This window comes from Trachemys scripta, chromosome 21, assembly GCF_013100865.1.
Source record: "Trachemys scripta elegans isolate TJP31775 chromosome 21, CAS_Tse_1.0, whole genome shotgun sequence".
In the NCBI taxonomy this organism is placed as follows: domain Eukaryota; kingdom Metazoa; phylum Chordata; order Testudines; family Emydidae; genus Trachemys; species Trachemys scripta.
In genome coordinates, this window is record NC_048318.1 from 3,829,164 (window position 1) to 3,845,600 (window position 16,437).

The window sequence follows — 16,437 nt, forward strand, 5'->3', positions numbered from 1 at the left end:
CAGGAGCTTCAGTGGAGTTGTTACCAGTTCCCTATGCAATGTCTTGCAGGGAAAGTTCAGCTCTCTAATGTACATGGAAATGTATTGCATCAAGCTTTGAAATGGCTTTAAAAAAGGGAGTGACCACACAGGCAAGTCTGAGAAAAAAGCAGCCACCAAGGAAAGAAGGGAGCATGCGTTAGACCTTAGTCTAATGTCACCGAAAATGATAATGTGGGTTCGCTTCCCACTTCTGCCACTAACTTGCTCTCTGAAATGATTATCCAGTATCAGAAGCGGCCACTGCTTTCGTGCACTCTGGGACCCCATTTTCACAGGCACTGAGCACCCACAGCTTCCATGGAACTCAATGGGAACTGCTGGTGCTCAGCCCTTCTGGAAATCAGGCCCTATGGGTTTCAGATTTGGCATGCAAAAATGGAGACATGTGAAATCACTGTCTGCTTCTGTTTATGGTGTTCTCTGGTGTGAAAAGTTTTCAAGTATTATCACATGGGTCAGTGTTTGCAATACACACTGATGGAAAAAACACAAAAAATTTAAATAGGCAGTATCTGAAATTGCCATGCAGATATCATGAATGACAGCCAGTTTTGCGACATTTGCATATATATTTCCCAAACACTATGTGCCACAGGCAACACCTGGATAAACATTCATTTTTCTTCAGCAGCAGCTTGTAAAGATGCAGTGGGTTTACACCTGCACTTCAGACATATTGTTTCCTTTCCATGCCCCAGCCAGATGAGTCTACTTGGAGGGTGGGAGGAATGGAAAAAAGTGGTCAGCACTATCTACTGTGGCAGGTCCAAAATTAGCAAAGCATTTAAGCACATACTTAGAAATTATGCATGAGCTTAAAGTTATGTGTCACTGGGATTTAAGCCCATGCTTAAAGTTAAGCACTTGGGCTCAGATCTACAAAGATACTTAGGCACCTAAGTCTTGAGTTTAGGTGCCAAAAACTCAGTTTTGGCTCCACTGCAATCAACAAAACTCCTGCTGAACCCAGTAGGCACCTAAACTCAATCAGCGCCTGCGTTTTCAGGGTAAAAGTTCTCTTGGCACCTGTAGTAGGAAGAGAGCCTGAGACATAAACCCTTGTATCAGAGGCCTGCTATGAGGCAGGACCTACTCACAGAATCTGGCAAAAACAGGGCTGATATTGCAGAAATACACATTCCTAAGAAGTGCGAAGTACAGAGTACTCACGCAAACACATCCCAATATCAAGAATGGTACAAAAACATTCGCCAGGGATAACAGAAACACACTGACCCCTCCTAAAAGGTAAGGTCAGGATAACAGTATGTAACCTGTTTATATCAGGGTATAAAGATGTATCTTTGGCCAGTCTAGGGGACTGTGGAAAGTCCCGCCACTGACTGAGCTGCGTCCATTGTCACAGTATCCTCGTAGAGTCTGCCAGGTGCTATTACCATGCTTCGTCGACAAGAAAACTGGCTGGGTGCCTTCGTATCTTAACGGAGCTTGTGGTCATTGGATGGTTCGCTCAAAATCTCCTGTGTCAAATATCTGCGCAGAGCTGGGACAGCACACAGGGAGAACACAACCAAGCAGCCAAATATCTAACCATATTTCTTTCTCTAGGCATGCACACTACTGCCTCCTGCTAGGCCTCCAGACACTTATCTCCTTCCTGTGCTGCAGAGTGATTCACAAAGTGGAGGAAGACAGGCGTTCAGCAGCCTAAATTCCAGTAGATGTGCTCATAGGCTACCTACCAGACTGGGTCGGATTCAAAATCCAGGGGGCGGGGGAAGAAGTCATGGTAGTCACCTTACCTTTAGCAGCACTGTCTCCTTCTCTGGAGATTGTGTGTGGAGCAAGGCAGGTGCTTAACTCATTCCCTCAAGAAACAGCATAAGCGCCCTGACTTCCGGCATCAGGTTCCCATTTGTGGTTCACAAGCAGAGCTAGGTGCCTCCCAGCAGCTGAATTTAGGCACAGAACTCCAACCGGGGGGAGGGCTTAGCACATGCCTCTCTCGTCAGCATCTCCCATTGGCTAGTTACGGTGGCTCCCTGTTTTTTGTGGATCCTAGCACCTATAGCGTCCCATTCATTCTACAGGGAGCCTAGGTGCCTAAGTTGGCTTTGTGGATTGCAGTGTTGTTCCTGTGATTTTCTAGGCACCTAAAAGTTCCTTGGTGGCGCCCACCCTTGGTTCAGTGCTTTGCTCAGAGTCTCATTTACCAGGTGACAGGAGGAGTAGAACCCAGTAATAGAACTGGTGGAAAAGGTTTGTGCCAGAACTATACATGATTTTCCTCTGAAAAGTTGCATTTGCATTGAAATTTTGGGTGGGGGTCGTTGAACATGCCCCCCTCCCCCAGTTTGGGTGTGTTCGATGCAAACCCCCAAAATTCCATGAAATGGTTCACCAGAAATGAACACTGTTCATTATCAACAAAATTGTTCATGGGAAATTATTAGATTTCTTGACCAGCTCCATTTAGGAGTCTTGTCCATCTGCAATAGCCTTTCAACGGCCATGTGCCTTGTGTGTGATTAAATAATTCCAGCCTGTGGGTAACCAAGTGGCAAAGTAAAGCTCTTGGGTAACATTTTCAAAAGGACCTAAGTGCCTTAGGAGCCAAAGTCCAATTTTCAAAAGGGGTTTAGGCACAGAGGAGCCCAAGTTCCATTGATTTTCAATGAGACTTAGGGTATATACATACACACACAACGCAAACAGACACCCGCGACTGCCCCGTGCCAGCTGACGGGCTAAGGGAACTGTTTAATTGTGGTGTAGATGTTTGGGCTCAGGCTGGAGTCCAGGCTCTTGCACCCTGCAAGGTGGGACGGTCCCAGAGCTCAGGCTGCAGCCCGAGCATCTACACCACAATTAAACATCCCCTTAGCCCAAGTCAGCTGGCATGGGGCTTCTGTGGGTGTCTAATTGCAGTGCAGCCATACCTTAGGCTCTTAGGCCCAGTTCCTCAAAAGGATTCTTAAATGGGAGTTAGGTGGCTAAACATCTCTGTGCAGCCAGGCTTTAAGTGCCTAAGTCTCTTTGGAAAATGCCACTTAGGAGTCTTTGAATTTTTTACCCCTTCTTTAAATAGTGCACATTTCACCCTTGCATCAGTCTCAGTCTGTCTGCCTTGCAGACCTGCCCACTGCTGACAGCTCATCTGTTGAGTGGAAGAGGACAGAGGAATCTTGGAAGACTTACTTGAGAGATCCCGGCCTACTCCTAGGGCGAGTCCATCTTTAATCCACAGCACAATGCCATTGTACTCAGGGATTGCGCACAGCAGAGTCACGGGCTGTCCGGCTACCACCACCTGATCTTGAGGCTGCTGTGTAAAGGAAGATGCTTGGCCTGGATAAAGAGACAAGCAACAGAAAGAAGGTCACATGCTGCACCCGAAAGCCTGCAAGGATGTATCGTGTTTAAAATGCAATTCAGAGACTTTGGATGCAACATCATGTATCCCCTTCATTAGCAACCCAGGGCTAAATTCTGTGACCCTTACTGCTGTGATTATGTACAAACCACTTACAATCCCAGGCAGAGTTAAGCATGGATTGGCTCCTGAGTGGGAGAGAAATTCATGTCATGGTGTTTCTTCCTGGTCTATTTTATTCAGTGTTTGCACACATCCTGTTCACTTTCAACAGAGCTGGCAAACCCAGCAGCAAAGAGTTCCCCAGGTAATTCCATTCACTGAACACCAGCTATGACACCCATTCTCCAGCCTCTTCACCAGCTGCTGCCAGCTCACCCTGTTCACTGCTTCTAGAACCTCTGACCCCTAAATCCCTAGCCCAAAGATACATTACCTCCCACACGGCCTATGCACCACTTGAATCTCATTTTAGCTTTCCATTCAGGATTTAATGACACCTAGGCACAGAGAAAAATTTCATCCAGTGCCGAAACCATTTGGCCCACATGAAGAGTTTGTCTGGATTTGGTACCCAAGCAAAAAGATGTTCAGACCTACTGAAGCACTCAGAGCTCCTGCTGAAAGTGCCATTGACTGCCAGCTCCGGGTAGATATTCTGAAAGGTGTGTGTGTGTGTGTGTGGGGGGGGGGGGGGGGGGGATTGGGGGGTTGGCTACAGCTCAATGCATTTAGAGCTATGTTTTAAGATGTGCCTGTTAATTCTGAGACACCTTGGGTCTGACGTTCTGAGCTGCTGGGCATCCACACTTCAATAGGATCTGAAAGTACTGTCCAAGGTAACTCAACTGGGCACCTGAAATTAATGAGAAGTTTAAAAAAAAAAAAATCTAGGGCCCACTGCTTTTTACTGTGCTCTTCTCCCATTGATTCAGCACCTGGCATTTCATATAATCATTTGGGGACAGATCTCTCGCCTGCACTATACCTATCTCTTTAGTTTTGCACAAATGGCTGGACTCAATGACCTTTCAAGGTTCCTTCCAGTTCTAGGAGATGGGATATCTCCATTAATTAAAAAAATTATCTCATAGAGCTAGAAGGGACCCTGAACTGTCATCAAGTCAAGTCAAGTCAAGCCCCCTACCTTCACTAGCAGGACCAAGTACTGATTTTGCCCCAGATCCCTAAGTAGCCCCCTTAAAGATTGAACTCACAACCTTGGGTTTAGCAGGCCAATGCTCAAACCACTGAGCTATCTCTCCCCCATCCCCTATGCAGGAGATCAGACTAGATGGTCACAATGGTCACTTCTGGCTTTGGAATCTATGAATTAGCACTGTTGCCGTAACAATCCAAGAGCTTTCACAACAATGAAAGCTGTCCTCATTCTGTTGCTACATCCATTCGAATAACCCCTCTTTCCACTTGCTTGGATCCATCACCAAACTGCTTCCAATGGGCGTGAACAATTCATGCTTAGCCTCAGCATACAATGGAGGGTATTTTTTAATTGCCAAAAGTTGGAGGAAAATCCCTTCAGCTCTTTTTGTGTTAAAAGGAGAGAAAAAAAATTGAGTTAAGGGAGGGGGAGGGAGAACCCCAACCAAACACATTTTTTTCCAGCTTCAAAAGTAAGTCCAACTTTATTTTTGCACAAATGGCTGACTGAAAATAAGCCACCCAGCACTCCGCACGTCACCAGCCTTCCTGGAGGCACAACCCCACAGGTAAAGTGTGTGTGTGTGTGCGTGTGTGAGTGTGTGCGAGAGAGAAACAGAGAGAATAATTACAAATCCCAAAGTTAAAAGCAATTGAAATGTTTCCTCTGAACATGCTCTGTTGGCATCTGCTAAGATTTCAGCAGCCTAATGAGGCCTCACCCCACTCTATGGCATCACCAGGGGGCAGAGAAAACGGCAAATTCTCCCTGCTCAGCCTGACAGGCACTGGGACTGCTGGGAGAGTATACATGAGGGAGACTATAAGTGCCTCATTAACAACTAGACAGCATCCCTTTGTATCCAGAGATAAATGCAAAAACCGCTCAATTATCAGAGGCGGCTACCTTGATACCTAATATTAGAGGACCCTGGTCATCTTTGCTGTGGATACCAGGCTCCCACTTCTCTCTTGTTCTCTAATTCAGGATGCACAATTGAGAACCTATTATGGAATAAAGCTACCAAGAGCCCTAATTTACCACCATTGTTTAAGCAATGATCCTCTCTTTTCCGCTGGCTTTAGATTGGAACCTATCTGCTGGAGTCTTTGCATACACCGGAAATCAGACAGAAATAATGGTCCCCGTTCAACAAAGCAGTTAAGCAAGTGCTTACATTTAAATTTGTGAACAATCCTCTCCCTATTTAGCAGAGCACTTTAGCGCATGTGACAGCCACCATGTTGAACGGGGCTGTTCCAGAGCTAATAGCACAACCTGCTATAGTTTGAGTTAAGCACTATAACTAGGGCTGTAACAGACTCGTATCCTCTGTGGAATGGGCACAGAAGAGACAATAACCAACGCACTCACCATTGTGTCACATATGTGTTTAGCTTCAGGTGCTTTGATTTTAATGGAACTTAAGTATATGCTTAAAGCTAAGCACACACTTAAGTGCTTTGTTGAATCAGGGCCATCAATATAACATTGAGCCCTATTAGCAAAATCCACTTTTGTATTAGACATTTCCAGAAGATTATTATGGTAACAATGTTGCATGGCTTGGTTCTACAGATGGTCCTTTGGTGATAACTCAGATCCAGATTAGAACACCCATTTGGTGTTTTGGATCAGACCACGTCTCGCTTCCAGATATGAGCAAGAAAAAACATATTAGAAAAGCAAAAATAAAAACAAGTTCTGACAAAGTAGACTTGAATGGAATCTATATTTGGGACCCCATATGGACAGGGTTTGTGGTGTGGTGGTTAGTGTGTTTATGTATCATTCCGCATTGGAAGGGAGGTCTACAAAGAAGATCAAAGCTTTCGGCATGATTTTCAAATGTTTTGGACACTTGCATCTCCTGTTAAAGTCAGTGGGAGGTGCAAGTGCATCTCTGAAACTCAGGCCAGGAAGTTCCAGGGAAATCAATGATGATCGAACAAACCACATGTGACAGATGTTGGTTACTGCACTTCTGGAAGGTCTCCAGGTACTACAGTGATGAGGACAGTATAAGAACACAGCTAAAACTCCCATCCAGGCTCTCATCTCACATCTTGATCACTGCACCATCCTGTTCTCTGGCTTTGACAGATGCAATCTTACCCCACTCAGAGTGCTGCTGCAAAGATCATTCACCTGGACTGCAGCTTTGACCGCATCATCCTTCTCTTTGCAACCCTCCACTGGCTCCCTCCTCCCTGTCACATCAAACAAACTGCTTGTCTTCACTTTAAAGGCCCTTCATGGGCAATCCCCCTGACTCATCAGCTCTCGTTTGCTACCATGCTATCGATGCTCACCTCTGATTGGCCCATGATGCCAGCCTTCATCACCCATGTTACATTTTCAAACAGACCCTTGGAGCTTCCTCTCATGCTACCTCTCACACCTGGGTGGAGCCCCACCACCCCCGTAAACATTTGCAAAAACTACCTCGTTATCCTTTTCCAAATTCCTCCTCCCAACTCTCCTTTGCTGTGATGCCTCCAAAAAAACAACAACCTGACAATGGTTAGGCGGCTGCTGTGCTAGTCCACTGTCTGTCATGGTGACCAATGTTGTCTCTTTGTTTACTTGTGTTCCCCCGCCAGTCTCTATCCATCTCCCATCTAGATTGTTAGCTCTTTGGGGCCGGGACTGACTTTTTATTCTTTGTTTGTACAGCACCTTGCACAAGGGGGTGCCTGGTCCATGACTGGGACTCCTAGGCACTATGGTAATACCACTACTACTAAATAATAGTAATAATACAATAGACTAGAATGGGAAGAGGTCTCAATTGCATTCCCAAATGGTACACATGTACAGTCTGCACTGTGCAATGGTTTGCACCAGTGCAAAATGTGTTCATTGTGGGTATAAATTGCTACCAGATCAGAAAACAGCCTGTAAATGACTGTACAAGATAGAAGACCAGGGAGAATCAGGCCCCCTTATTTGTGTAGCAGCACAATTATGGACTATCAGCTGACAGCTGGAGCATACTCTTGTGAACTCTATATGCTTCAGGATCAACTTTGCCTACCATTAGGATTATTTCTATAGTGAAGAAAGTTGCCCGGGTGCTTTACAGACATGTAAATGCAAGGTCTGTGCTCTGAGCAGTTTTGCAACTCTCAGCAGGCAATAGATTAGGGTGATATACCGAGTCAGTGTATTTTAAAATATTTGTCAGAGGTGCCTAGAGTGGCCAGACAGGTGCCACTTGTCATGTCAGAAATCTAAATAGAAAGGAAGCAGCAGAGAGTGGTGCTGTCCAGCACACAGCTCCTTAGTGTCACAGTTTTAGTTTAGAGCACTTTCCCTCCCTCATTTATTTGTAAATCCCTCCAGCAGACCTACCTTTGCCACAATACCTACAAATCGCTACTAGCTGGCATTCATTGACTAGTATCTGCCAGTTTATTCCAATGCACCTGTCTCTGCTGTTACCTTGTCCTGCCATTCCCCACTCCTCTCGGTTGTCTGTTTATTCACCTGGGACCTGAACCTGCACTATGGGAATCAATGGGAGATTCTGCTCTGTCTCCTCTATTGTGAAATTTGTCTTTTATGTTATTTATTTGTACAGCAATAAGGGCCCTAGCTGCCCGTGTGGGGTCCTTCAGCACTACCACATTAAAAATTATCAGGAACAACAACAACTTATAAGAATAATGTACTTTTCCAAATACGTAAAAGGTTGTTACAAGGAGGAAGGAGAAAAATTGTTTCTTAATCTCTGAGGATAGGACAAGAAGCAATGGGCTTAAATTGCAGCAAGGGTGGTTTAGGTTGGACATTAGGAAAAACTTCGTAACTGTCACTGTGGTTAAACACTGGAATAAATTGCTTAGGGAGGTTGTGGAATCTCCATCATTGGAGATTTTGAAGAGCAGATTAGACAAACACCTGCCAGGGATAGTCTAAATAATAGTCCTGCCTTGAATGCAGGGGACTGGACTAGATGACCTCTCGAGGTCCCTTCCAGTTCTATGATTCTATGATTTTTTTGCTAATGCTGGTGTGCGGGGTGGACTGAAGTTGCCTGGATAACCTGAAGGAAGATTGATTGGAAGCAAGGGAGACCAGATTACAGAGTGGATTGCATGTCTACTTGGAAGTTATATGGACCAGGACTAGAGGAAATATACAACACTACCCTCTATGGACTGGAGGCTATAGGGCAAAGCACACACAAATCCTAATTGTAGGCCTTGTGTGCACCTGGCTAACAAAAGACTTGTTTTTAAATTGATTTAGTTAAAACAGGGTAAACCACTTTGTGGACACTTATAAAACAGGTTTTAATTGATTTAAAATTGATTTAGCTTAATTCACTAAGGACTTAAGGTAAATCTATATAAACTAGATTTAAGTGGGATGACAAGGGTTTTGCAGCTAAGCTGGTTTTCAACCTGCTTTTAGGCCTTGCCTACAGAGGAAAGTTGCATCAGTTAATTAAAATAAGTTTTTAAACAGATATAGTTAAGCCAGTGACAGCCACAGTGTGGCTGCTCATATTTCAATTTAAAAACAGCTTGTTTAAGTTAACTTAAATATGTTCTCAATGGACTCAAGCTAAACAGGAAAAAATAAAAACCACCATCAAGATGAAAATCAGACCATCCACACAGGAGTTTGTACCAGTGTAACTCAGTTGTTTTATTTTCACACTTTAGGTTATACTGGTGCAACTTTTCCATGTAGACAAGGCTTCACCTATACCAGTGCAACTTTTGCGTGTAGACAAGATCCTGGTAACATCTTTTCCAAGGTATTTCTAGGGCATATATCACCTTGGTACCTGCATGCCTAATGGAGACTCTTATTCTGCTCATGCTGCACAAGTCTGTGTTTTTAAAGGCAAAGATCTTGGGTTCTAACCTTGATGCTGAACTGCATGTGTTTGGGCTGCTGACCATGATGTCTGTACAGGTAGCCAGAGGCTCCTTACGGTCTCACTTTCTAATGAGGCTGCTGCAGGCCAATCAGATGAGATTTTCCCCTAGAAGTTCATGAGGTGGTCAGTCTCCTTTACAAGAGAAAGTCAGAGTCTCTCTAAGGGACAGAAAGACTTGGCTGATCTGTCGTGCTGGCAGCACGGGGACAAGGGAATTCTTTAATCCAAGCATACCTTAGAGCACAGGGATGAGATTTGGGGCCTTGGAAACAAACTGCTTTGACTACTTTTGAGCCTCCCCTAATAGGAAGCAGAAAATTTGTTGCACAACAGCATCACATTTCCTTGACCTGATGAGATTCCAGTTCAGTCTCCGAGGAGTCTCATTAACAATCAGATTGGCCTTGAATCCTGCTAGTAACATTTTTTATTCTGATTTAAGCTTTACAAATTTGATTTCATAGGAAATTGTAATCAGCTCTGGGTTTTGTTTCCCCCCTCCACTTATTCCCTGGGTTTTTGCGTCAGAATAGAAAAAAGCACTATTGGCACCAAAGGAGGAAAAAAAGGGGGTAAATGAGGAAGCAAGAGAGAGGAGGGAAGTGATAGTTTTGCAATTTTTTCCTTCTTTCCCCACTGCTAACTGCGATTTCATGGCTTGCTCCTTAATCTCAACAATTCTCCAGGCAACTCAGTCGACCGGGGACAGGCTGGAACGTGACAATAACCAAAAAAAGATTGTTTTATCAGCAAGAATTATCAGGTTGTCAGCTGGGAGCTGCCAGAGTTGTAATGAGAAGGCAGAAACACAAAGTGGTGTTCATGCCCTCTGAAAATGTCCATTAAGCAGAGACTTCATTTGGTAATTGCTATTCAGAAATGAAGCACTTTTTTCCCCTTTGTTTCTTGATTTGTTTCAGAGGGCGGTTGATGTCCATGGAAAATTAGAGAGAAAATTCAGCATATGGCTCCTGTCTTTTTCCTCCTCCTGTTTTGTTTGATGCAGATAATTTACATAACACCGATTTTCATCCAAGGTCCCATCTACACTACAAATATCACCAACTCAGGGATTCAGTTACAACAACATGGATGAAGGGCGGAGGGTAGATGGGACTTAACTGTATCTTTCTAAGCAGGCTAAAGTGTAGGGGTCAGTCCAGGGTTATTGCTGGGTTATGGGGCCAGTCCATATAACAGCTTTTAACTATCTTGTAACAAGGTCAAGGTGACAAGTGTGCTGTAAATGAATTTCCTGATTCCAAGTCCTTCAGTGGATGGAGCCTAAGCCAAGGTTGCCTCCAGTAAAGCCACTGAACAAGTGTGGCCTGCAGAGTCCTCAAATGAGATGCATTTTCCCAGTTAGTGCAACTTGGGGATAAGGCTGATTATTTTCATTGCTAGTGAACTCCAGGATCAGACAAAGGCAGTGTGTGATAGGTGTGCAAGGAAGAGACGTGCTCCTACTGTCTGCAATCTCTAGGACCTCAGTTTAGGAGAATGTTTCCATTGAAGCCATCAGCAGTGGAAGAAGTTTTAATGGTGTTACCATTTATACTGCCATCACTAGGCTCCAGAGTTATCACCCCCTGAAACAAATGGAGCAGCTCACACCTCTCTGGGCTATTGCTTCAGGCTGGCTGGGTGCAGACTCATAGGCCTGGGCTACACTCTGCACCAGTGGAAGCTACAGTGTAGACAGTGTTCTGGGAGCAAAGAGAGAACAGATCAATGCCATGGGCTTCTGAAGACAGCTAGAAAGTGACCTCATATTTGGAAGTCCCTCTTTTTGTTCAGTCCCTCATACAACACACCCTAATCCTCTCTAGGAAATGGAGGACCAAGCACTCTGTAGGCCTAGTTCAGTGCTACCCTGTACTTCGGATTGTCACCATGTACACTGGTGCAAAGTGGGTATAAAATGCTGTGCACATGGTCCTAATGTGATGTAGGGACCTTTAGCATGCGCCAGCAGGATCTACACAGGGCAGTTAGACTGCAACAGATAGACAAACCCTAAAAACCAGACACTTTTTCCGGTCCAGGGCTACAGAGGGAGATTGTCAAAAGGCCCAAAGGGCAGTTGGAGTCCAATTGTCCTTTAAAAATCAGTGGAATGTTAAACAATAGTTCAGTGTAAAATTCCGATTTCAACTTGAACTAATTCTTTCAAAGCTACTTACATTGCCACAGCTTCTTAAAATTGACAGAATCCCCTCTGTTTGGGGGCCAGGATCTCAATCGGTATAAATCAGGGCAGCTCTTCTCCACCCAATAAGACACTTATGCAGAGGTGAAAGTAAGCCGGTCCAGTCCGGTCCGCTGTACCGGCAAGAGCCAGTTTGCCGTGCCGGACCGTACCAGCTTCCGCAGCCGGGCTGGGGCCGGGATTTAAAGGGCTCGGGGCTCCCCGCAGCCGCAGGAGCTCTGGGCCCTTTAAATCCCGGCCCCAGCCTGGCAAGGCTCGGGGCTCCCCGCAGCCACGGGAGCTCCTAGCCCTTTAAATCCCAGCTAGAGCTGCGGTGGGGATTTAAAGGGCCCAGAGCTCTGCAGTGGCCGGAGCCCCGGGCCCTTTAATTTGCCTGGGAGCCCCGGGTTGATTTAAAGGCCCTGGGGCTCCCAGCCACAGCTGGTGCCCTAGGGCCTTTAAATCTTGAGAGGCCCCACCTCTTCTGGTTGAGACCACGCCTTTTCCGGATGAGGCCACGCATCCTCAGAACTCCAGTAAGTCCTGTAAGTTACTTTCACCCCTGCACTTATGCCCATTCTATAGGGGATACCTCTATTGAAGACAAGGGAGATGCTCCTGAAAGACCTGGGACTGTATCCTCAGCAGATGTAAATCAGGGTGACAATCAGTCTTGCAGACCACGTTGTCACTGCTAAAGCATTCCGCTTCCTTATGCAGGGGTTCCAAGAGTGTTTCTCTGCACCCATGAAAGCAACCGCGAAAGACATATTGCAGATAGAATGTGAGCACTTTTACCATTACAGCCTGGAAAGGCAGTTTCATAATGTCCCAGAGTTTGTCACAAGAAAGCATTAGATCATCTAGTGTGACCTCCTGTATATCACCTGCCATTTAAATTTCACCTACATACCCCTATCCTGAGCCCCAAGACTTTAGTTAGACTATAGAATTTCAGTCCTCAAGAGATTAAACAGTTGTGTGCCACAGGCAGAGGACAGGAGAGACTAAAATGCCAAAGCCCCTGCAATGGCAGGAAACCGATAAGCAGTTCTGCTCCAGTTCCACATTCAGAAGTTTTTCTTCACAACCCAAAGGGCTGGAAAACTTTTAAATAAACAAATGAAAGCTTAAATTTGGCTGGCACAGTTGGGAGTCAACCTGACCCCAGAGACAATTTGAACCACCATCCATTTCTATTCATCTAACAGGAAAGATGCAAGCAGAAACCAATATTAGGATTTTGTGCATTTGTTTAGGATTAAAAAATATGCAAATCAACATGCAAATGCAATGCTAACTATGCTGCTTGGCAAGTTTCCAGCATAGCACCCATGTGGTATCTGCACTCACGAGCTGCCCTTTTGATGAGCGCAGTTGTCAGGAATGGGTCTATTTGCTATTGCAGGAAGCGTTTTGGTGTCAAAGTTGGTGAGGCTCTTGATCTAAGTTTCATCTTATCTGGTTTGTAGGCTTTGCACACTTCTCAGCAGAGTTATTTATATAGTCATGTCATTCTAAAAACTGCTTCCTCTGTTGGTGTTCTTCCACCTTCTTAAGGGAAGTAGTCCCTATAAAACCAAAATCAGCAGAACTTTCTACTACTGTTGAAATCCCAAATGCCTGAAACAAGTGGAAGAATAAACTCTTCTACTAACAAGAGCAAATACACCATTACATTCTTTCTAGTTCCTGGGATGCAGTTCAAATGGATCTGAGTTGCCTTGTGAAAAAAAAATGGTTCAACCCTTTTAGCAGAAGAACTAAAACTTCTTCAAGTTGGGTGAATTGAGGGAACAATTATTCATGAACATATCAGCGAATGGCAACCCGATTCAGATTCTCCATTTTCCCTGCTCCAGTTTGCACTAGATTTTCTCAAACACTTGCATGAGACAGACTTGATTTGTGCAGACGCTTGTGGAAAATGAATTATGAGCTCACAGCTGGTCTTTGCCTTGTGATAAAACTAAACTGGATTCAGGCCAAGGTGGAAGTGGTGTGGCAGCCATCTTGGGAGGAGGAGGGGCAGTAAAAAGGGAGCCTGGGAGGGGGAAGATGGAGCATGAAAGAGATCCAAGAGTGCTGGCCTCTGACCTGGGTTCTAGCCGCAGCTTTGCTACTGACCTATTGTGTGACCTTCAGCAAGTCCCTTTACCTCCCTTCGTCCTCCCACTTTTTAGGATGGTGACCATCTCTTGCAGTGTCTAGCACAAAAGGGCTCTGATCTTGGGGGCAGGGGAGCTTCTAGGCACTGATATAATCATGACCAAAGGAGCTGCCATGACAGGTGAATGGCAGTGGTATTAAGGGACAAGCTTGGCTGGGGAAACCAGTCTCAGTTCTCACCAGAAGTAGGAGCGATAAAAAAAGGGATCCACCCCCAGGAACCTGGGGGATTTGACCACCTGTTTCCCTTCCCCGGGGGCCTCCAGGGCTGTCCCTGCACTCACAGCTGGCTGGAGGAAGGGAATGATCTGGGAGGGAGACAGGTCCTACTTGAACAAGAGGAGAAGACGGTCTTCCATCAGGTTGAGTATGCACAAACACTCTGCAATGACTAGGAGTTAAAGGGGAAAGGACCTGAACGTGCTGAGCACCTGCTTTCTGAAAGCCTGCGGCCTCTCAAGTCAGGCGCCAAAACAATGAGTCAGTTTAGAAAATTAAGGCTAGTGAACACAGCACGTGGGAATCCTATCCATCTTAGCTACTTATACAACCCGTTACCAGGGCATCTGAGCACCTCACAAGGTTTCAGGGCATTTAGCCACTCAACATCCCTGTGAGGTAAGGCCATAAGCCCCATTTTTATAGTTAGAAACCGAGGCAAAGAGACTTACCCAGTCACTCTGTGACAGATTTGACCACAGGTTGCCTGTAATTTAGGTGAGGGCCCTAACCACGGGACCCTCCTTCCTCTGAGGAAGAATGTCTGCTTGCATGAGATCTTAGTTGAAAAATTTGGACAGACTTGTTAAAAAACACACACACACACACCACCCTGCGTGCAGACAACAGAGCAAAGAGAAAGAGGGAGGGAATGGACTGAATCGGATATGCTAGGGGAGCTTGCCTAGCTTCAGTCAGCAACAGAGAGAGACCAGCCAGGCAGCCAGCAGTAGGAGATAGTTACATTTTCATTACTCAAGAGGAGCAGGGGTTGTAATAAGGAGCAAGCGACTTTCAGAGGGAACAATTTTTCATTAGAAACTGAAACAATAAGGTTTCTTTGATGGGAGCCGAGCATTGAATTTTCATTGTGATTTGAAAAGCAGCAGTTCTCCAGTGGGAGTAGGAGTGGAGGTGGAGGTAAGGGGGCAGGACGATGGGTCTCCTGTTTAAACAGGACTGTTTAGAAACACACAATTAAATGGCGAGTGGGTGTTGTGGGTCACTGTCCTAGCCTAAAGCTTTTGACACCCTGACATGCAAACGGAGCCACTGAATGGATGGGAAACCCCAGCTGCAGAGATCAGCAGCAGTGCTGTGAACGATGGCCCTTCTCCTGAGCCCTGATCAAGAGATGAAAAGAAGAATTGTCCTCTCCACTCTTCCTCCAGGAGGGCTGGCAGGAAACCCCATCCCTACCTCTGCTGCCAGCTGTACCCCAGTTAGAGGATGGGAATGCCATCGGGAAGGGACTGCCTGGGCTTCAGAAAGCAGCACGTGCCACTGCAAACACACAGGCCCTGCAGAGTCTGAGCTCTGGGCTGGGGGACAGGCCTAGGGAGCCAATGGTGCATGTGGCCCCTGTGAGACCATACAACACTTGAGGATTGGCCAGAGCCCAGAGGGAACTGATCAGAAATAGAGGGGCTGATGCTGGGGGCACAGTGTTTGTGCTGCTGCCGAAGCGGATTATGCATGATGAGAGCACTGTTGGGGCGATTTCTGGGTCAACTTCTGCCTCCCCAAAGGCTATCATCCAAATTAAGGGGTTTGAGTTTGGAACTAGCAAGGGGCCCCCCTCCCCATGTGGGACCTCTTCCTTCTGGAGGGCAGGAAGAGTGGCATTACTGGGGGACCAGTATGAGCTGTGGGCTTCTGCTGTGCAGCTCTTTACATTGGCAGTGCACTACCAAGGGCTATTGGCCCTATAAAACCTAGGAACTAAGCTGAGCACCACCTACTGTAACTTACCAACTCTTTTCAAAGGGTACATCTACACTGCACACTCCTTTGGGGGGCACAGGGAGCATGTACACTGCATGCCCCCCAGCACAGGGATAAATAGTGTAGACCGTGAGGCACTGTTTAGATGAGTAAGGACATGCCTGAACCCTGTGTGTGCTGCAGGGCAGCAGAATCTAGCCCTACATGAGGGAATGAGATGGTAGAAATGCCCCAACTGAAGTAAATGGGTGGGAGCAGCCCCGTGATGCTTTGTCTGTGGGCCACTCCGGTAGGTGCAAGGATGGACTGCGCTGTGTGCTCTGAGCAGAATCAGATCCCATCAGAGGGACCAGGGGAGGAAAGAGTTAGTTCACTATTGGACTCAGCTCTCCTCCAGCAATAGAAGAGAAGGAACTCATGGCTGGGTTTCCAGGTGTGCCTCCTTTTACGGACCTGATAAATGAATGGGCTCATTCTCTAGAGTCAGTCAAATCAGCCCTTTCCTTAGAGCCAAGGACAATGAGCTCCCCAAATAAGGTCTGTTGCACTTTAAAACATACGCCTGCATCAATTTTTCCAGATGACTCAGAAAAGAAAAGCAGCCCAAAATGCTACGTTATTTACAACGCTCCATGGAATCGTCAGTCAGAGAAAAGTATGGTGCAAACAGGGAGAGAGCAGATCAGAGCAGGTAATAGCTGGGT

At 46.0% G+C, this 16,437-nt stretch overlaps 1 protein-coding gene across 2 annotated transcripts in view; it reads right to left on the reverse strand.

The window, feature by feature from the left end:
* The window catches only part of KIRREL3 (kirre like nephrin family adhesion molecule 3), a 708,943-nt gene that overhangs the window by 255,888 nt on the left and 436,618 nt on the right, over positions 1–16,437 (reverse strand). For both annotated transcript variants that reach the window (XM_034754766.1, XM_034754765.1), the window contains exon 3: positions 3,202–3,351. In XM_034754766.1, coding sequence (XP_034610657.1) covers positions 3,202–3,351 — 150 coding nt within the window. The remainder of the gene's footprint in view (positions 1–3,201; positions 3,352–16,437) is intronic.